The sequence below is a fragment of the Perna viridis genome, chromosome 1 (genome assembly GCF_037379345.1).
Source record: "Perna viridis isolate PV_CMFRI_1.1 ecotype Kerala chromosome 1, ASM3737934v1, whole genome shotgun sequence".
NCBI classification, from domain to species: domain Eukaryota; kingdom Metazoa; phylum Mollusca; class Bivalvia; order Mytilida; family Mytilidae; genus Perna; species Perna viridis.
Genome location: NC_142445.1, coordinates 50,378,423 through 50,399,956, shown reverse-complemented (window position 1 = coordinate 50,399,956; position 21,534 = coordinate 50,378,423). Strand labels below are relative to the sequence as shown.

The 21,534-nt window shown below is 31.2% G+C and overlaps 1 protein-coding gene across 2 annotated transcripts; it reads right to left on the bottom strand.

Annotated features, from left to right (window-relative positions):
• Positions 1-2,377: 2,377 nt before the first annotated feature.
• LOC148629208 (uncharacterized) lies at positions 2,378-18,520 on the bottom strand. 2 transcript variants are annotated; one of them, XM_088546124.1, is made up of 10 exons: positions 18,329-18,520; positions 16,310-16,481; positions 15,568-15,713; positions 14,908-15,025; positions 13,844-13,902; positions 12,284-12,400; positions 11,238-11,324; positions 10,206-10,287; positions 8,900-8,986; positions 2,378-7,796 (listed from the first exon to the last, which is right to left on the bottom strand). In XM_088546124.1, the coding sequence occupies exons 1-10, from the start codon at positions 18,488-18,490 to the stop codon at positions 7,735-7,737; spliced, it is 1,092 nt and encodes a 363-aa protein (XP_088402250.1). In that variant the 5' UTR covers positions 18,491-18,520; the 3' UTR covers positions 2,378-7,734. The 2 variants fall into 2 exon arrangements, with proteins under 2 accessions (XP_088402250.1, XP_088402256.1); XM_088546130.1 differs by lacking the exon at positions 11,238-11,324 and having other exon boundaries at positions 5,053-7,796.
• Between the last annotated feature and the right edge of the window lie 3,014 nt (positions 18,521-21,534).

The following is a 21,534-nucleotide window of genomic DNA, read 5'->3' as shown; positions in this document are numbered from 1 at the left end:
GGTCGTAGCTAGGCCTGTCTTAGTTGTACGCAAAATTACGGCGAGGGGTCTTGGAGGGGGGTCGCTCAAGGCCCCTCGTGAGTCCGGCAAGGCAAAACCCCGAGGGAAACTCCTGAATTTTAACGATTTTGGAGCCAGTTTTTATGTATTAAAATGGATTTGTCATTGCATAAAACCTTTATTTCATCTTTAAAATGTGTGTTTTTATTTTTGTTACTTTTTCCGGAAGTACGCAACTGCGTATTTGCGTATAGGCAGCTACGCCCCTGGCTCATATTGGTTTATGTCTAGAAATTTTCTGTACTTTAGGAGGAAAACCTTGGGTAAGGGACATAACTCTAACAAAACATTTGAAAGTTTGTAATCAGCTCATGTAAGCATCAAAGTAACTTATTTTCGGTAGCATGACAAAGAAACTAAACCATACCTTTGAACAAATATAAAAAAAACTGTCGTTTTTTTTGTCAAGTTTTTTGTCGCTTCGTAATCGCAAAAGAGAAATGCTTTGCATTTCTAGTTGAATCTACTAAATATATCTACACACTTGAAAATAAATGCAGACGAAATTTATTTGATTGCACTGCAAGTGAATGGTGAAAAATTGTTGGGCAGATAACTGTTAAAATTTACTGATTATCTAGCGCACAAAGCTTTTACATGTATGCATCTTATCAATGTACGTGGTCTATATTTGCATGTTTCTGTTTGGTTTCTGTTGTTTTTGTTGTTTTTGTTTTTTGTTTTTGTTTTTGTTTTGTTTTGTTTTGTTTTGTTTTGTGGAGTCTTGGATGAATCATTTACTTCAAGTTTTCTGTGTTTTTTTCATTTTGCTTGAACATATTTTTTTTCTGCATAATTTTTCACTTTTTTCGACATTTGAATGTCTGGTCCGCGTGCCACAAAAGTTAAAGAAATACTTTCTTCACTAAACAACTTCGAAGACATAACCTTAAATGGTACAAATTAGACGGTAAACATGCAGCTTACGTTTTCATGCTTTTAAATACATTAGAACATATTTTTTTATGATCTAATGACCTATTTAGAAGGAAAATCAAGGTAACCTGGATTCAGACGATAATCAAGAAATTAATTACAGGATAACGACTAAACAAGGAAAGTAGACAAACACAAAAAAGCACGATATAAATGTATATAACCAGAAATAGCACGTACAAAGAAACAAAAGTAAATGCGCATCCGGGTCTCCACTTCTACATGTAACTGGGAGCACGGACCGGGTGCACCGGTAAGGCAAGCGTCCTCTGCTTTCCTACAAGCACCTGTCGAGTTTGCTAACAAAATGTCACGTCCGGTTAGATGAAAGAACGGAAAGAAAACTAAGACAATGTGAATAAGTAAGTTCTCGTGGTGCAGATGGAATCTCCATCATAGAGTTATCGAATTGGTAAAAAAAAAACGTTTCATTAAAAGAACCATTCTAAAAGTGGAGAATCCGTTATTTGTACCACTGAATAGAAATTGTGGTGATGTTAATAATCTTCTTTTTTTCTAAAATGAGTTTTAATTTCATCTGAAGGCAATGCGAGTAAAAGAAAAATGCCAGGGTAGATAACTGTCAGAATTTTCAGATCATCTAACGCACAAAACCTTATATGTACCTCATTAGTGTGTGTGGTCTATGTTTCCATGTTTTCTGGATTATGTGGAGTCTTGATGGAATCATTAATTTTCAGTTTCTGTGTTTTTACATTTCGTTTGAACATGGTTTTTTTTCTTATTTCATTTTCTTCGTCTTTTGAATTTATCGTCCCTACGCCACAAAAAAATAAATAATTACTCATTCTATTTTGATTGGTGTTACCATGGATGTAAGGAATATTCTTGGCCTAATGATTTTATTTTAATTTCTTAATTTCTAACAACGGGACGGGACATCAATTTCACTGCTGATTCCTGGTATTTGTACTATTTCAAATATTAAATACCTCTTTGAGTATATGAAAGAGTAATCAAGGGAACCAAGGTTATAGCGGTAATCAAAAGAATGTAATCCAGGGACAAAGACCAGACATGGAAAACAAACACACACAACAAAGAACATAAAGTAACTAAAATCATACATACAAAGTAACAAAAGTAAATGAGCAACTCAGACTCCACTAAAAACTGGGAGCATGGACCAGGTGCACCGGTAGGGTAAGCGTCCTCTGCTTTTCTAGAAACATCCGCCGAGTTGCTCATAAAAAGAAAGATTCAACATGCTTTGTCTTATTCTATTAAGTACGTCGATATTTATATTGTACGCAGTATTTCTGCACATGTACATACGATTATTTACTTTTATTAAACGTTTAACAATTTATACATGTAGCTGAGTCACAATTAAACCTCTAATGAAAATATACACACTGCATTTGTTACAATACTGTTTTAATTAAGAAAGTATCAATATATTTTTTCAGGCTATTAACATTATCAACATTTGAATAGTAAAATACATCTATTAAAATATAAATTACAATGTAATATTACTTATAAAAAGAAAATATACACCTTACGGTAACTGACTTACTGAAAATGAAAAGAAAATCAAGTATATGTATTGTTTATCATTAATTGATTATGTAAGTAAATCTCATTCTTTCACAGACCCCATATGTTATTTTGATTAAAAAAATTAAAAATTAAATAAATGATGATGTAAAAATGTACAAATGCATTTTAAAAGAGGTATATGTATAATATAAGGGTAAAAGTTTTACTTATTTATGATTTGTGCATGTATAGTGATGAATCAAAAGAATATTTAGTGTCTGTGCACATGAGACATGAGTTCACTGACAGCAAGAATGATATGTTTTTTTTTTCAAGTTTTGGATGTTTTTAAGTTTTTTTTCTTGATATTGAAAATTATTATATACCTTAACTTACATGTTTATTGTATGCAGATCCTACTGTCAATTATCTATTAATTAATCTTTTTCAAAATACATAATTCTCATTTATCTTTTAAATCGGCTTAAAAAAGTTTATTATATAAAGTTTAAATACCATACAATACCTTATGACCTTGATGTGAGAGTACAAACTGTGACTCTTCAAAGTTGATGGAACATATCAAAATTAAGCCTTTTTAAAACTAAGCATCCTACATTGTTAAGACTGAATGTCAGTTTCCAAGGAGTCTGTAAGGATATGGTGAACCCATTGGAAAGCAAATTAACAAGAGGCTGTCAAATAACCAACAAACCTGGTTTTGCCTGCATTGAAGTTATATTAATTAGTTGCAACTCAAACATGATAACAGTGAAAGTCCATATTTTTTAAAAGAATCTGCTAAATACTTTTTGAACAAGGGACAAGGGTCAATATCCCTACTGCAACAAAAATGACTCCCACTTGGAAATGGCAGAAGCGGTATTCATAAAAAATTAAAGCTGACCTTCATTTCGCTGCACGTGAAACAACATTTTCAAATTCAAAAGAAATCTGCCAAACACTTTTCAAGTTCTTGCAAGGACAATGTTTGGCACACACATGCCTGTCTGCCTGCCTGCCTGCCTGTCCATCCAAGATGCATACAAAAACTAATAATTGATTTTTTCCTTTAGAAAATCAGGTTACAATCTGTTCAAAACAACTTCAAAACTGGTTAAGCACTAAAAGAGTTGTGACAGTTTTGTCAAATAATATAAGTTTGAACCCCTCTAATGAATTTCTAATTGCAGGCCTGATTCAACAAGGTTTAAAATTTCTACAACTTTTGAAGAAGAGTATCCTTATTTGTACATATGGTAGACCAAGTCTTCTATACAGTAAGGTCTCACTGTATTAAAAAGTTTGGGAAAAATCTTCAAAAACTTTTCAACTTTACTTTACTACCAACAAATGTATATAGCTTATAAAGGCTTTCATCTTTTAATTGAGTAGTTTCAATACACCATCAATTGAACAAAAAAGAGATGATATAGTAAGGAACAAGGGGATCCCAGGAGCATGAATCGCTTACCTGGTTAAATTTTGTCTTTCAAGGGCAATAAATTTAACAAGGATTTGTCCAACAATTTTGACTCAACAAGACCTTGATAGGACTTATCAAAAGGATCATTTAAGCATTTGAAAGATATTGGCGGAAAACTGTAACAAAAAAAGGGCAATTACTCTTACAAGCCGTCATCTGACAACTTTGATCCCTCGGAGACATTTGTAGGCCCTATAATAAGGATCATTTCAGCAAGTGAAAGAATTTGGCTACACTAAGTGGTTTTGCAGATATAATATGCAAAAAACTATTGTCTGACCCCTATGTTGTACTTTAAATATTGGCCATGTTTTTCAACCAATCAAAAATTCTCAAATCAGTTCTATGCAGGATAACACAAGGAACATTTATACCAAGTAGGCAAAAAAATGTCGAAAAAGGACAATAACCAACTTGACTTGACAGATTAAAATGAAAACTTAACCACAGATAGATCTCACATTTACCCAGGTCAGAATTACGCTAAACCTTACGGTTTTGTAGACATATGAAAAAAACTACTCTCTGACCGATATGTTCTATTTTTAGTAACAGTAGGCATGTGTTTCGATAAAAAAAATCCCTACATCAGTTTTATGCAGGATACCCCTACAAAAACATTCAAACCAAGTTTGTTTCCAAATGGTCAAGTAGTGTCAGAGAAGAGTTTTCAAAAATTGTTAACGACGACGACAATGATGGAATACATTGATGACAATGGATGCCAAGCGATAGCAATAGCTAACATGGCCTTTGGCAAGACGAGCTAAAAAAACTGTACAAAACTGAATTACAGAATACAGTTTGTTAAGGATCAATAAATATCCTTATATATTGGAATCGATTACTCCAACAGTTAAACAACAATTTTATGCTGTATAAAATACAACAAGCCTACTTATTACAATAGCTAATAACATACAAGTATAATGTAACCACCTCTTCAACTTTCATGGCTGTGTCATTTCATGAACTTCTTATCCAACTGTATATAAGATATCAATCTATATAAAATCCAGACTCTATCAATGAAAGAGGTGTTTCATGGAGCAGATAAAACACTCTGAACAAATGATATTTCATTTTATCTACAAATGCCAAATTTTCACAGAGCTATATCTCTTTTTTACATACAGATCTGTATTTTGGAGAAAATCACACATTTGTCTTCACTTTAATCAAAGTGTCAATATCATGTACAATCTATATAATGTTCATCTAAAAAAAAACCAATTGAAAAATTAAAGAATGATTTTTGTGGTCTGTAATAATTTTTGAATAAAAAAAGTGAATTTGCTGGGTTTTTAACATGCAAGAATACCCCCTGTCTGGTATTTATAAAGACTCCTACTTAAATGTAGAAAGATTAACATGGTAAAATGAAATCTTTGAATATAACTCCGTACCCCATGAACCAGCAAGTTTATTTTGATCAAATCATGAAAATTGAAGCACAGAGGTTTAGAATATAAGTATTTTATAGAAAAGAAGCATTTCTATTGACCTAAAGTGCAAAGCATTTTGTTTACTATAAAACAAACTACCTCTAATGTAAACTATACTTGAAACAATAACTAATTCAGATAAGGCATCAACTAAATGCAGTGTTTACAAGAAGTCATTTACCCATTTAAACCAAGGTCTAGAATCTGCAATGAAACACTTTATACAAAAATTTAAATGCATGAAGTATGAAGTTTGTTACAAACTATTTATTCAATTTTTGTTAAAAATTCCTTTCGGTATGTTTCTGTACTGAATTGTCTCTTTCAACCTTTAATTATTTTTTTTTACCAAATTTAAAAACAAATGTATGATCATTTTATTTGATAATTTTCATGTGCAATAAAAATCTTGGTTTACAGTTTAAATCGTATAGTTTTTGAGATTTTGCACTCACAAGATCTGACTCTATAAATCTGTGATTACAAAAACAAGAGGCTCCCAGGAGCCTGCATAACCCACCTGGTTGAATTTTGGCTTTCAAAGGCAATAAATTTAACAAGAAGTTGTCCAACAATTTTGACTCATGAAGTCTTTGGTAGGGCTTATCATTAAGGATCATTTCATCAATTGAAAGTTTCTTTTAATCTATCACAGTTTTCAAGATATTGACTGAAAACTGTTAAAAAAACAAGAGGCTCCTAGGAGCCTGCATAGCCCACCTGGTTTAATTTTGGCTTTCAAAGGCAATAAATTTAACAAGAAGTTGTCCAACAATTTTGACTCAAGAAGTCTTTGGTAGGGCTTATCATAAGGATCATTTCAACAATTGAAAGTTTCTTTTAATCAATCATAGTTTTCAAGATATTGACTGAAAACTGTTAAAAAAAGTCATTTTTCCCCTTTCAAGGGCAATAACTCTTACAAGGAGTTATCTGACAACTTTTATTCCTAAAGACTTTGTAGTCTTAATAATAGGGATCATTTCAGCTATTGAAAGAATTTGCCTAAACCTAATGGTTTTGGAGATATATGCGAAATACTACTGTCTGATCCCTATGTTCTATTTTTAGTAACGATGGCCATGTTTTTGACGAATCAAAAATCCTCATAACAATGCTATGTAGGATACCCCAAGGAACATTCATAACAAGTTTGGTTCCAATTGGTTAAGTAGTGTCAGAGGAGAAGATTTTTGAAAGAAATAACATTAAAAATAGCAAATATCATTGAAAAACGGCAATAACTCCAACATGGCTTAATGTATTACAACCAAAATTTGACCAGAGATAGATCTCATCATGCTTAACACTTTTACCTGGTGAAAATTCAGCTAAACCTAATGGTTTTGGAGATATATGCAAAAATCTGCTGTCATTTTTCCCCTTTCAAGGGCAATAACTCTTACAAGGAGTCATCTGACAAATTTTATTCCCAAAGACTTTTGTAGTCTCAATAATAAGGATCATTTCAGCTATTGAGAGAATTTGCCTAAACCTAACGGTTTTGGAGATATATGCAAAAACCTGCTGTCTGACTCCTATGTTCTATTTTTAGTAATGGCAGCCATATTTTTTGACAAATCAAAATTCCCCACAACAGTTCTATGCAGGCTACCCCAAGGAACATACATTTCACATTTGGTTTCAATTGGTTAAGTAGTGCCACAGGAAAAGATTTTTGAAAGAAATAACATTAAAAATAGCAAAAATCGTTGAAAAAGAACAATAACTCCAATATGGCTGCACGTATTAAAACCAAAAATTGACCAGAGATAGATTTCATCATGCTAAACACTTTTACCCTGTCAGAATTTAGATAAAGAGATATATGTGAAAAACTACTGTCTGACCCCTACATTCTATTTTTAGTAATGGTGGCCATATTTTTCAACAAATCAAACATCCCGACATCCGTTCTATGCAGGATAACCCAAGGAACATTTGGAACATTTATACCAAATTTGGTTCTAATCAGTCAAGTAGTTTCAGAAGAGAAGAGTTTTGTATAATTGTTAACAATGACGACGGACGCCAAGTGATGGCAATAGCTCACATGGCCTTTGGTCAGGTGAGCTAAAAATAATTGTGTAATTTTCATCATATTTCAACAATCAGACATTTATGTTTAACATTAAGACCAGTTAAGTCAAGCTTTGATTTACTGAGAATCGGTTTCAGATAAGTTTTTGATCTCATTCTGGGTTCAGTTCTTCTAAGCTTTACTTCTAATATTGCACTTCAATATACAAATCCTATCTATAACCATAGTATGTGTTGTGCCATCGGCTATAACAAGGGTCTCTCTTATCTCCTGAATCTCCTTCCAGTTATCAAGCTGGTATGTTCTGATGAAAGGACATCATAAGCTGTAAGACAGAAATACCAAAATAATTCACTATTATACTCTCACTGCTATTAAAGTTTTATGCCTCATAGAAAAAAAACAAGAAGCTCCCTTATTAATCCCTCACCATGATACTTAAAAAAAATTACAACACAACTTCATATCCTAGTGTCAAATGATATTTTGGCAACTAAAAAATATTGACTCCATTGTTCTGATATTTCATACCCTAAGAAATATTAATCCCCTTGTTATATATTTTGACCCCAATGAAATATTGAACTTGGTGTTACATGCAATATATAGCAGTAGTTTTATCCCTAATGATAATTTAACTCCCACCCCTATAAGATTTTCCTCTGCTCCCCCAGCAATAATTTGACGCCCTTCTATGAGTTGAATAAAAATTTGGTATCTTAAACTGTTGCCCTTTGATTTGAACTTGAAGCAGACCATTTTCCATTTAATTACTTCTCTGTCCCAAGAATTGGGCAAAATGAGAATAACGTGTGGCACATGAAAAATCAAACACAGAGATTTTATTGCATTATCCAAGTATTTATACATCATGACCTCAAGAAAAAAACATCAAAGTGTTTGCAAAAAAGGTTTGCTTTTTTAAAATATTGATAGGGCTTTTAACCTTAGTTGAAATACACTGTGGAAAATGGCAGAAAAATTTTCCAGTACTAGTTCCTATTAAACAATCAAAAAAATATCTGTCCTTGATGCGTCAGGATAAATTCAAATAGATTTTGAGTTGTTTTCTAGATGTATTGAATGTATATGAAGTATATAAGACCAATTTGTGCTACCCATTGCCCAATTCTTACACAGAATGGTACTTAATATCTATATATCTTGTTTATAATACAGTAAAACTGATAAAAACTGGTTTGCTGTCCAGATTCGCCTTGATATTAGTCTTTTTAAAAAGTTTCTAGCCTCATGGATAAGAGTTCTGTGGACTTTCTTGTCATTGCACTAGACTATCACTAGTTTAAACCAATTCATTTCCCCCTGCCGCAACATTTAAAAAATCTTTTAAATGATAATAATAATCCTGCGATTCTTACAAGAAGAAGTAAGATAATCCAAAAGATCAATATTTGCAAAAGAACTTACCTCTTTCTTTAAGTCCTTTACCAAAGTTTTTATAAACCTTGTAGAGTTCAAACATCAGTATGACCCAGACAAGTACTGCCAGTAATGCTGTAATACATCCATAAATTTACCACAATCATAGGCTCTTTTCAATATTTAAGTAGCAATCTTTATAAATATCAGACAGAAGGTGATTCATAAACATGAAAAACCCACCAAACTCAGTTTTTTTTTCTTATTAAGAAGCTGTTATAGACCACGCTTCATTTGTAAGTGATTAGTTGTACTTTTGAAATAAAACTCAGATATGTTGTGTATTGGCACTTTGCAAGAGTTATTGTTCTTGATTGGATTGATTTCAGTGAAAATTAATGTATGTTTTTTTTTTCTCTACTTATAGATCTGTACACAGAAAGAAATGATATAAAAACATGGTGTATATAGATTGGTTTGTTCTGTGGGTTTTTCTGCACCATGGATCACTTCTACCATTAGCAGTGGTTAAAATTCATATGGGTTTATTGTAATTAAATTTTCTTAGTAAAAATTAAATTTTTCCCACAAACCTCTATCTGCATTAGAAAATATACGAGTTTGGAAACTTTAAATAGAACTATGTCTTTTTCCAGTTTTTTGAGTTGAAGACTTTTCCAGATTTCATATGTGAAGTTTTCTACAGGAAAAGTTATTCCTGACTTCAACATATTGCATGTTGACTTCAGAGATCTTTGGGGATACATGTAAGAGTGAAAAGCAAGAAACCTTTCGACAATCAAATCACAACATTTGTTCTTTGTAAACGAGTAATGGTTGTAAATATTTTTTACTTGGTTGTGTTATCTGCTAATGACTTATTTTTTTCATTAGCAACTCTTACTGTCTGTTGTCTGTCGTTGTAAATTATCAAAAGTAAATTAACTTCCTCTTAAACAAGAGTAGTATAAAGCAATGTTTTGGTTAAATCCACGGTTAATTCAGAAATTATTGCATACATTTCTTATTGTGATTTTGTCATTTTAATCAAAAATGCATTAAATTTTATCAATATTGGGGAAAAAATCCTGGTGTCTATTTCACAAAAGTTGTAAGAGTGTACTTTATCATAAATTATGACAAAACAATGCTATTTTAGGTTGTGACTTTATTACTTACAATCTACTTTAAACTTATGACTTTTTGTGAAATTGACGCCTGCATCTACAATTGCTAAAAGTTTCATAATGTGACTTTTATAACAGCAATTTTAATCAGCTGAAAGTTTCACAATAATGTAAAAATGCGCAATAATTTCTGAATTTTCAGTAATAAAAGCTTTTAAACGCCATACCTGCAGCTATTGTTGAATAAATAATTGTATCTTCTGCTAGCTCTTTACCCTGTGATTTCTGCTCTTCTATGTCAAGGTATTCCTAGAAATAATTTATTATCTCTTACAATTAAGGTCTAATGTACTGATAATGAATCCCATTGACAATATTGACAGTATTTATGCATTCCATGTGTAGCAATATCATGTATTAAAATCTATACATTGTAGAATAATTGTGATTGTAATGGACTTAACTTGCCCTATAGGCCTCACACAATTAGTTGTTAGTTGACCCTGTTAGTTGATAGTTATTAGTTTGATATCAAGCCTTTAGAATAACTGACCAAATTACCATCAAATTATAAAAACTAGTGGCTGGACTGCCGCGCTGATGCTCTAGCTTACTTCTAGACCCCACATAGGTCTAAGAGGGTTTCCCTACTTTAGCCATCATATAGGTACATATCCCAAATAGTGGATTTTCATGGTTTCTTATTTCATTGATTTTATAATTGCAGGACTTCACAAGGTAAACTATATTTTCAATGGAAATGTTCATTTTGATAGATTTGAGATTTGACTGACCCATAAATCATTGTAAAATGCTTTGCGGCATGCAGGTTGACATGACCACAGAAGTCAAACACTGAACAGGTAAGGAGAGTATAGACACAGCAAACAGGCTCTATTTTTATGATAGTGATTAAATGTTTGACACAACATAAGTTTCTGAAGAAAATTAAAGTGGTCAAAGATCTTCAAAATTTGGAAGTACACATGAAAATAAGCAGTTTATGAGAATGCCCATCAAACAGAACTTTGTGACAAAGTTTCACAGAGATCTATACACTTATATTTAAGGTAGATCATACCTAATATTTTTGGTCTACAGATGATGACCATGAATGAACATACTATAAACATCAAGGACAATAACCATGATGACAAGCATTCTATCATACAACCACAATTTTTTTTTGCAGTTGTATCAGGATAGGTATTCCATAAATAATAGTTCTTTCATTACAGAGAGCATAGACAAAACTTTACCTTGACAAATTTAAATATGTAGTATGCTGGCTTTGCTAACCCTAAAATTGCAAACACAACAGCACCTTTGGCTAACTCTTTTCTCAGCTGAAAAATGAACAAAACATAAACTTGCATGCATGATAAGTATAACCCACTTGTACAGGACGTTGATATTGAATGGCAACCAAATCCGCACCATCTATATTAAAACACTTACCAAATTTTAAATCAATCCATGCATTGAGAGTTGAGATTATTGTGACAAAATTCCAATGGATCAGAATGGATGGACAGAATGATAGATAGCTGTACAAGAGAACAAGGTGACTTGTTGAATGTGGACATGATACAGAATACTCCTATTTAACCATTTGATTACTAGTACATTTGTATTTCTATAGATGTGACTTGTTTAAATTTTAAATATTGATCCACTGGCAAATTATTAAACTTGAAATACAGACTAGCTATTCTATGCAAGTTTGATCAAATAAATAAATAAATAAATAATGAAGAGAGAGTGATTCAAATGTGATTGGATTGAACAAACAGACCAAGAAACTGACAACTGGTGTTTTAAGTAGCAACCTTCATAAAAATCAGACAGGAGGTGATTCATGCATGTCAAAAACCCACCAAATTCAGTTTAATTTCTTGTTCAGAAACTTTTAAAGATCACATAACCAGTCTTTGTTTTTCATCTGGGGTTTGCACTTTTGAGATAAAATTTATATTGATTGTACGTGAAATAAGCACTTTGCAAGAGTTATAGTTCTTGATTTAGTTGATTTTTGTGGGAGATTAAAGTGTAGTTTTCTCAAAAGTACAGATCTAAACACAGAAAAGACTATTGTCAATTAAAATATGGTATATGTAGACCAAAAAAGCATCGTCTGATCCATGGGTTTTTCTACACCATGAATCACCATACCATAGGTAGTGTCTGAATTTTAAATGGACTGGTACTTAAGTCCTTAAATGGCACAGCCAACATTAACCAAAAAAAAATAAAAGTTAATAAATTCTGTTGTTAAATTTTAAAAAATTGTTTGAATTTAACTTACCACAAACCAGCCCAAGATGTTCCACCCCAGGGCATATGGTATGCCAATACCAAGTATAATCTGTTCATACAATTTGACACTGGTACCATTCCGTAATACCAGTACTACAATACTTGCCTGTAATGATAATTATACAGGAATCCTTGTCAAAAGCCTATTACTGACTTAAGAAAATAACTACATTGAAAAAGTAACTGTAGTATTAACTATTAGATTTTGAAACCACACAACTCAATTCAGGAAATACAGGGATTGTGAAATACATGCATTGTGTATTCCCGCAAAATTCAACTGCATGATAAACAAAAATGTTCTTTGAAACTAACATGGTATCAAGTATAAACTGTGTTTTAAAGTAATAATTGTGTTCACAGACATTTTTTTCATTTATTGCAATGTATTGAAATGAAAATGGAAAATAAAATGTTCAGGCAAAGGTATGCACTTTGGAGCTGTGTTGCATGTCAATTTAATATAAATATAACTTTTATATCATATATTTAGATTACAATATAACTTTTTTGTATATGCATTATAAGTGTTTGTTTAAAGCCTATATCGTCTACCCTATATCACACCCCTTTACAGACCATACTTGAAGTGTGGTTAAAATATATGTATCAACCCTCGACCTTTATCATCCTCCGGCCGGTGGCCATTGGGAAAATATAGGAGTCTCTGGTTGATATAGAATGCAATACAGAATTTGACATGTAATATTCAGTATTTATCGTAAGACTTAAATATTTTAAGGAAGCTTTACTATTAAAATGTTATAGAGTTGCTTGAAAATAGGAAGTACAGGGTTCAAGTCCACATGTTTGTCGCAAGTGTCCTTGAATAATCAGATATTATGTCATTTTGAAATGATGCAATGAAATTCTGTAAAAAAAAACTTATGTCAATTTCCAACAGCTAACTTAAGTTTCCCACTGTTAACTCAAGTTCTATGTTTGGAATTGCTATATGAATATTGCAAATGTTTCTACACATTCTTCAAGAAGGAATCCCTCAGCAAAAGCATGTAACCAAATACAAAGGAAGATTGAGATAAAAAAATGTATACAAAAGGTTACACAGCATGCTTTGGGAATACTGAGACTTCATGTCATCGACTACTTTCTAAAAAAAAAAAATAAAAAAAGGAATGGAAGTAATAACTCTTCATAAACTGTTCAAGGGATTTTTATGAAATTTTACAATAAGACTGAGCATCATATGCAGGTGTACTTGATAGAATATAGTTATTGTCAGAGGACTCCATACTTGTCTGAAGTGTGGTAATCAAAGTTCAGGGTTACAAGGATTTGATGAAATTCAATGAGGATGATTAAATGATGAATAAATGTGTGTGCATGAAAGAATATAACTACCGTATTGTCAGAGGAATTCAAAGGGAAATATCTACAGTTTTTTTTTTTTACAGTTAACCTTTAACATCATTTATTACAGGGATATTCAATTAGTGAACTCGTGCACAGAATTTTTAGTTGGCATTAATGTTGTGGGACTATGACTATCTCATATGCACTACTTATCTGTGTATAATGACCAACTTACTGTTACTTGTACATCAAACTTCAATAAACAGGAAAACAGTGATGCTTGATTATATAAGTCTGGAAAAAAATAAAATTCACTATTAAATGTTTTGATCACTTAACAAGACTTCTTCAACATAACAGAATCACCAGTTGTATTTCACTTATGTTAAGAAATCCTCCTTTTATAATCCAAGTTAATGAAAGAAAATCTAAAAGTATTAAAAATGTAGAATAAATTACAAAAAACACCAAAAACTTGCAATATTCTGAGAATGTTTTCATAGGAGTGAATATATAAAATACTTTCCTTTCTAGCACTTGAAAATGAGTTTGGTAATTAAGCCTTAAATAAAGTTTCATTTTTATTTATCCTACTAACTGGAAGAATTATTCTTAATTGAGAAAATCATTTTTAAGAAGAATTATCTCCCTTTGAAAGCAGCCTATCATAACTATCAATTTTTGTATGTATTTTCATTGAGCATATATCCAATACAGAAGACAACTAAAAAATCAAAGCTGAGCTGGTATGTAGCCTAGTTTTAAAAAGGAACTTTATTCAATAATCAAAGTTCTACTGGTACATATGTATATAACCTAGGTTTTATTTCAAAGAATCAAAGTAATCGAAGTTCTACAGGTACATAGCCTAGGTTATCCTTTTAGGGTTTGATACCTTGTAGTATTATTTCACAGAGATCAATTTACTTTTACTAAAACTTTTGTCTGGAAATAAAAAAAAAACTTTTTGGGGTTTTTTTTTCCTCTTACAGCCCCTTAATTCCCAAGCAGTTTAAAAGAGACTGACACTAGAAATCAATTCCTTGTGGTGTGTAACCTTGTAGTAAAAATTGAGGAAGGACAACAACATTGCTAGTGTTAAAAAACAACTATTGTAAGCAGTATTAAAACATGCTAGAAAAAAGGAAGGACATTCACCACTATGTCTCATTAATACCACATAAATAAAAAAAGAGTCTCTTAAAAAATGAGCTGTGTATAATTAGCAATCAAACAAACAACACACATGTACATCTATAGTAAACATGTCTAAGCATGAAGTGACTTTAGAACACTTACATTGCAAGTACTCAGAAGCCCCAACAATTCTAAACTGGAGATACCCAAAATGTCTTGCTACAAAGTATGCCACAAAAATGTTGAAAGGAGCCAGAATAATAATAAGGCACATCCTCACCTGAAAAGATAATTAAATCAAACATCTAAAAAAATTATTACATGTATCACAAAATGATTTAAAAGCTTTCACATTAAACTGTGAAGTATGTCCATGAACCCCTAAAGAAATGAACGTTAAGCCCCATTAATGCAGGAGAAAGATAGGTTTTTGGCTTTGGTTCAGCATTGGTTGAATTCGGGACTAGCATTAGTTGTTTCTAATAACAAATTTTTGTTCTTGTGTAAAATGTAGGTAAACTAGTAAAATGTGAGCAAAGTATGTGAAAACAACTAATAAAATAGCAAGTATTTCAGTTGGTTTATTGCATGGCCAATAATCATGAGTCATGACTACTTAAATTTATTTGAAACTGAACAATTTTGCCCAATTACATTGAATGTTTGATTTTCTGATTACTCATTTTTTGGTATAGACTTTTATCAAAGGTGAAATAATATTTAAGAAGCATTTCTATGCATGTATTTCTCTTTCATTATTTTCTCAAAATATAAATTTACATGTTAAATATATATCAATTATTTTTAGTTGAAGATACTGACTAGTTTCAAAGTAGATCTGTTGTCTTCATTGAGTATGTATTCCACAATACAATAGACCATTACAACTAGTACAGCAGCCATTAGTGCATACATTTCATACACTCGCTCTCGTAGTACCCCATGGATAGCATAAAACAAACAAAAACCTGCAATAAGGACATTTTAAAGTTAGTTTTATCCAATTTTAAATGCAAGAAAATGCCGTGTTTTCTCTCTTAACCATTATAGCTATATACTTGTAGTGCTATAATCTTTAATATTTCACTGTCTAAACAATTTAAGTTAGAATACTCTGTTGGCAATTATAATTTTGGGGAATATATCTTCAAGCTATACTATACAGCAGTAATGCAGCATTATATAAAAACTGATTATATACGAAGTAAAATATGAGGTTAGCATTTATACCCTATAAACTCGCCTACAAGTCGGATTTTTGAGGATATATAAATATTCATATCAAAAACATCAATTGACAGAATTAGATTTGCTTTAGAGAGATCTTATTCTTGTACTATAAGCCACATGAAGGATGAAAATTGCTGAATATATCCTCACATATGTTTAAAGTGGTGTACATACCAGTAGCCATTCTCACATATCCTGTCATTTTTTTTTTGTTGTTGAATAAATAAGTTAAAACAAAGTTTAACATTGGAAATAGGATCTGCAAAAATATATTGATATGGAGACATCTTCGTTTTAAGTAAGTTATATACAGTAAATTTGACATTAACATTACCTGCATTCAAAAGTAGAAGGATGACAAACGTGAAGTCAGGTGTTTTGGTTTCATGATGCTCTATAACAATCACTAGTCTGTATGTGGTTAATCCTATTGCAGTAAAAATGTTTACTGATGTTAATAGTAAAAATCCCCACTCCAAGTAGCTAAGGCCAACACATGTTTTAGTCTGAAAAATAATTTTTCTAAAAATCACTAAGAAAGTAGCAAAAGTTGAATCATTTTGATCACTGATAGTCCATGGAATCGTTATTTAATATAAAGCTTACATTTTGCAAGAAGAATATTGTCAGATTATTAAAACCATGGTAAAATGACTTTTAAACTTAAATCTGTATTGTTAATAGAATCACTTCAGTTAATATGCATGATTTATTGTGCTTTTTTAATTAAGTAATTTTCAGACATACAAATTATCGAACAAAATACTTTATTTATTAATTATGTTTAATACAAGTAACAATGATGTGACTTGTAATATCACTTCCTTGAGTTGTTTACAATGTCCAAGTGTCCAGTAAATACCTTTTATCATTCTGTTTATGCAGAAATTTGATATTTTCTAAATTTAAAAAAGAAAACATCATTAGTTTTCTAATTTACATTCAGGAAAGTTCACTAGTTTTCCTTATTCCAATGTACATTTTATTTGTATAAAAGGACATCACAAGATTTCAATGTTGTTGTTTTTTTCTTCCTAGTGAAGGTAACTATAAAAAAGAAAAAAGCTGTTTGGCAGAACAAATGAGCAAGTCATTTATGACAATTTAAATGATGGTAGGTGCCAATAAAGTCGTAAACAATATTTTTATTCAAATTTTAACAGTATCTTATTTATGTGACGCCGAGTATAGAAGTTATGAACAAAGTGAAAACAATTGAATCAACAGATGTACATTTCAGTACCTTCAAAGTTTAATTCAAAAAACAGTTCTTCAACATAATTTATAACCAAAAAATACAATTATAACAAAAAGTATAGAAAAAAACTGCAGTAATAAAGGAGTCATTTTTGTGCATTCATTTGTAAATCTTTCAACTCAGTATTACAAGTTTCTATCACAGACAGTCCGCTTCTATTTTTTTAAATGTTTTGAGAAATGAAATATTGGTAAAACAGCATATTTTTCAATATAAGACAGAAAATCAATTTTAAGCCCCAGTGTTTAAAGCTGTGAAAAGGGGGGTGTCTGTGAGTATTTGTGGATGTAATCCCATAACTTTGTAGCTCATAGATTAATTCTTATCAGAAGACAATAGCCATGCATCAATCTCCCAGAAAACTCTATAAGAATCAGGGAGTATTTATATGCATGAAATTTATAGAAGGTAGTTTTCATCTGACAACAAAACTACACTTGAGAACTGTACTGAATATAAGTAAAGTCTGATGTTTTAGTCCATTTGTGTGTTTTAAATACCATAACTTTAATGAACACTGTTAATCATCATCTAGGACAACACATTCTGTATTATAATATGAACCCCAACTTCCTTGTTTGATGATGAATTTAGTCAAGTCTCCTGCATATATCACAGAATCATAAATTAATGTCAGAAAATTATCATTTCAACTAGAACAAGAAAAAAATCCCTCTCTAATGCTCTCACAAATACCCAATAATCAATTTTTAAAGGGGTGGATTGTGATTATATGTCTTCCTGAAAGGACCTTGTGGCTAATTAGAGTTTAAAACATGATAAAAGAAATTCTTTTAACCCATTTTCAGAATAAGGAATCCTTCTGGCTTCACTTGTATTGCAGTATAACAATTTCATCAATAATTACAAGCAATTACAAGCAAAAATGTTTAATGCTTGTTCACCAAGATTATTTGATGAAAATGTTCAAATGAAGCTGTTATATAAATTTTGATTAAGCTTCAGAATTCTATTAAAATATTTAGAACTGTTGTATGACTTCATCTCCGAGATTTTGAAGCCTATAAATTGTTATAACAATTCTCATTATCAAAGTGAAAGTAGCTCGTCATAACCATATGATGATGAGTTTACCTGTCCAATCGCAGTTGTCACAGTTGTTTTTGGAATATTTGTTATCCCGTATTTAGAATATGTATCAGATGAATCAATGGAATCTCTGCTACCAGCACTGGCACTGCCTGATCCGCTAGTCACTCCTGATTCCATTCTTAAATTGGTGTTGTCAACTTCCATCCTGCACAGGATACTGCCATTTTGATTGTCACATGATAAAAGGGTTCTAAAAATAGAATTAGTAAAATCCAGAGGTTGTCCGATATTTCCCGCAAATTATTTGACAGGTATATTAGCATAAACATTTCTACATCTTTAAATTCCCCGGATTTGCATGTTATACACAAGCTTGAATAGACATATACTTTATTTTATTTCACAAATAAAACGAGCATCGCTCATTTCAAGCATATAGGAAACAAAGTATGTATACCAAATAACTAAGCAAGGAGTTAGATAAAACAAATTAACTGCTTAAATTATATAAAACACCGACATAATAAGATAATAGTTCTATAACATTAAACCACGCATTTTATGTTTATCATTCATTTTTTCTTCACATATTTTCATTTTTTTGACTAATAACAAAAAAAATGAAAATATCCAATGGAAACATAAAAGATGAACATCAAATGCATGGTTTTATGTTCTAGATTTGATGAAATAGAAGAGTCAGCCCATCATGTACGGGTTTAGATAGATATTTGTTCTGATTTGTTCAACATGTCATAGTTTTCCTATCCTAATTTGTCTACCCAGACTTGACATTTTATGAGCAACTTGGCGGGTGTTTCTAGAAAAGCAGAGGATGCTTACCCTACCAGTGCCTGCTCCATGCTCCCAGTTTTTAGTGGAGTCAGAGTTGCTCATTAACTTTTGTTGCTGTGTACATATTATTTTGATTATGTTCTTTGTTGTGTGTGTCTGTTTTCCATGTCTGGTCTTTGTCCATGGATTACATTCTTTTGCATTTCCACTGAATCTCTGTTTTAAACAAAGATGTCATATAGCTTTGTATATATAACTGTGGTAGTGATTGTGGGGATTATTCCAGCAAGCTCAATTTTCTGACTTGGTGATAGTCAATTTTCTGACTTGGTGATAGTCAATATTTTGGGAGTCTATAGCTATATCAAAGAATTTAAAATTGAATTCACAGCTATTTATTAAAAGCATGACAAAGTTTTAGACTTTTGATTATTTCCTATACATTCATACATTTTTTTTGTCATAGATGTCCAACCTTCTACAGTAAGGGAAAATATACTCCCAAGTTTGTTGATAAACAGCATTTAAGTTTCTTTAAATATTTCACTATTTTACTTACTAAGCTAAAACCACAACAAAAGCTATTGGTTAGTTTGATTTATCTCCCTTTGACCAAAGAGCACAAACTTTCTGTACAACTAACTGGCAAGGAATAGAAATTCATATATTAGTGTATAATATGATTCATTAAAACTTGTCATATATTACAGCTCTTACTTCAGATACAATCTATTTGCATTAATATAGTATTTCCAGTAAATTAATCACAAGCAACTGTTAAATCTACTGATTGTTATGAGGTCACTGAATGTATAAACTATAAGAAGAAATGTTTATTCACCAATAAAGGGCCCATGATTACAATACAATTGTTTTTTACATACAACAGTTTGATAGAACATATATAATAACATATAATATCAACAGATAATTTACAAACTAAATAATTGTCACATTTTTTTGAGCTTGCATTATGAGTAATATATCATAGTAATCAGCACAAAGAGTTTGGTTATCATACTGGCACACCTCAGTTTCATTTACAAAAATATTAAAAAACTATTTTTGAATATTAGAAAATGAATTTGTAAAATTAGAAAATATAAGTGTTTTCTAATATTAAAAAATGATTTTTTAATATTACAAATTCATTTTCTAATATTACAAATTAGATTTCTAATATCACAAAACGCTTTTTTAATACATGTATTACAAATTCAATTGAATTTCTAACATTAAAAAACGATTTTTTAATATAAGAAATTTATTTTCTAATATTAGAAAATGGATTTGTCGTTTTCAGTTGCGATTTTTTAATATTAGAAAATCATTTTGTAATATTAAAAAATGTGACTGATTTTGCAATATTGCAAAGGGATTTTTTAATATTACAAATTTATTTTTAGCTCACCTGGCCCTCGTCGTCGTCATTGTGAAAAAATTTTAAAAAATCTTCTCCTCTGAAATTACTGGACTGACAGGTTTTAAACTTGGCATGATTGTTCCTTAGGGGGTTCGGCACAAAATGTTTATTGCGATTTTTGATCCATGAAAAAACATGGCCGCTGTTACTAAAAATAGAACATAGGGGTCAGATGGCAGTTTTTTTGCAAATAACTCAAAACTGTTGCCTTTAGCAAATTTCTGGCATGGGTAATATTGTTCAGCATCATGAGACAGACCTATGTTAAAATTTTCGAAATGATTGGTCAACTGATGTAGGAGTTACGGCCCCTGAAACAGGTTTTTTGGTATTTTCGCATGTGCAACTTTGAAAATCTTCTTCTCAAAATCCATTGCATAGAATTCAATGCAAGTTGACATATATGTTCCTTTGAGTATCTCACACAAATTGACAGATGGGATTGTTGATTCATGAAAAAACATGGCTGCAATTACTAAAAATAGAGCATAGGGGTCAGATGGCAGTTTTTTACAAAGAACTCAAAAACCGTTGCAAATTTCTGGCATGGGTAAAATTGTTAAGTATCATGAGAAGGACCTATGCTGAAATTTTCAAAACCATTCATTGACTAATGTAGGAGTTACAACCCCTGAAACAGTTATTTTGTTGGTTTTTTTTTTTCACATGTACAACTTCTCAAATCTTCTTCTCTAAAACCATTTAAGATCATTATCATTGAATGACAATAAGCGTAATAGGTTCTTTAGTGTATTGTGCTCAAAATGACTGTTGTGATTTTTAATCCATGAATAGATAAGGCTGCCTATACTAAAAATGGAACTTAGGGGTCATAAGACAGGTTTTTGAAAAAAATTCAAAAATTGTTGCCTTTAGCAAAATTCTGGTTCAGGTCATGAAAATGCTATGAAAAGCATTTCTTGCATTTGACAATTTAGTTGATTTTAACTTAGTCTGTCTCATTCCTCAAGTTTTTTCAAATAAGCAAATGGTTAACTAGGTGAGCGATTCAGGCTCTCTTGAGCCTCTA

Bases quoted from the DNA above. Each gene is read 5' to 3' on its own strand.
- LOC148629208 (XM_088546124.1), bottom strand. From the start codon at position 18,490: ATGGAAGTTGACAACACCAATTTAAGAATGGAATCAGGAGTGACTAGC. The intron at 15,714-16,309 runs GTAATGTTAATG...TCCTTATTGCAG, and splicing joins CCTTCTACTTTTGAATGCAG to GTTTTTGTTTGTTTTATGCT. The intron at 15,026-15,567 runs GTCAGTATCTTC...TTATCTTTTCAG, and splicing joins ACAGATCTACTTTGAAACTA to GTGAGGATGTGCCTTATTAT.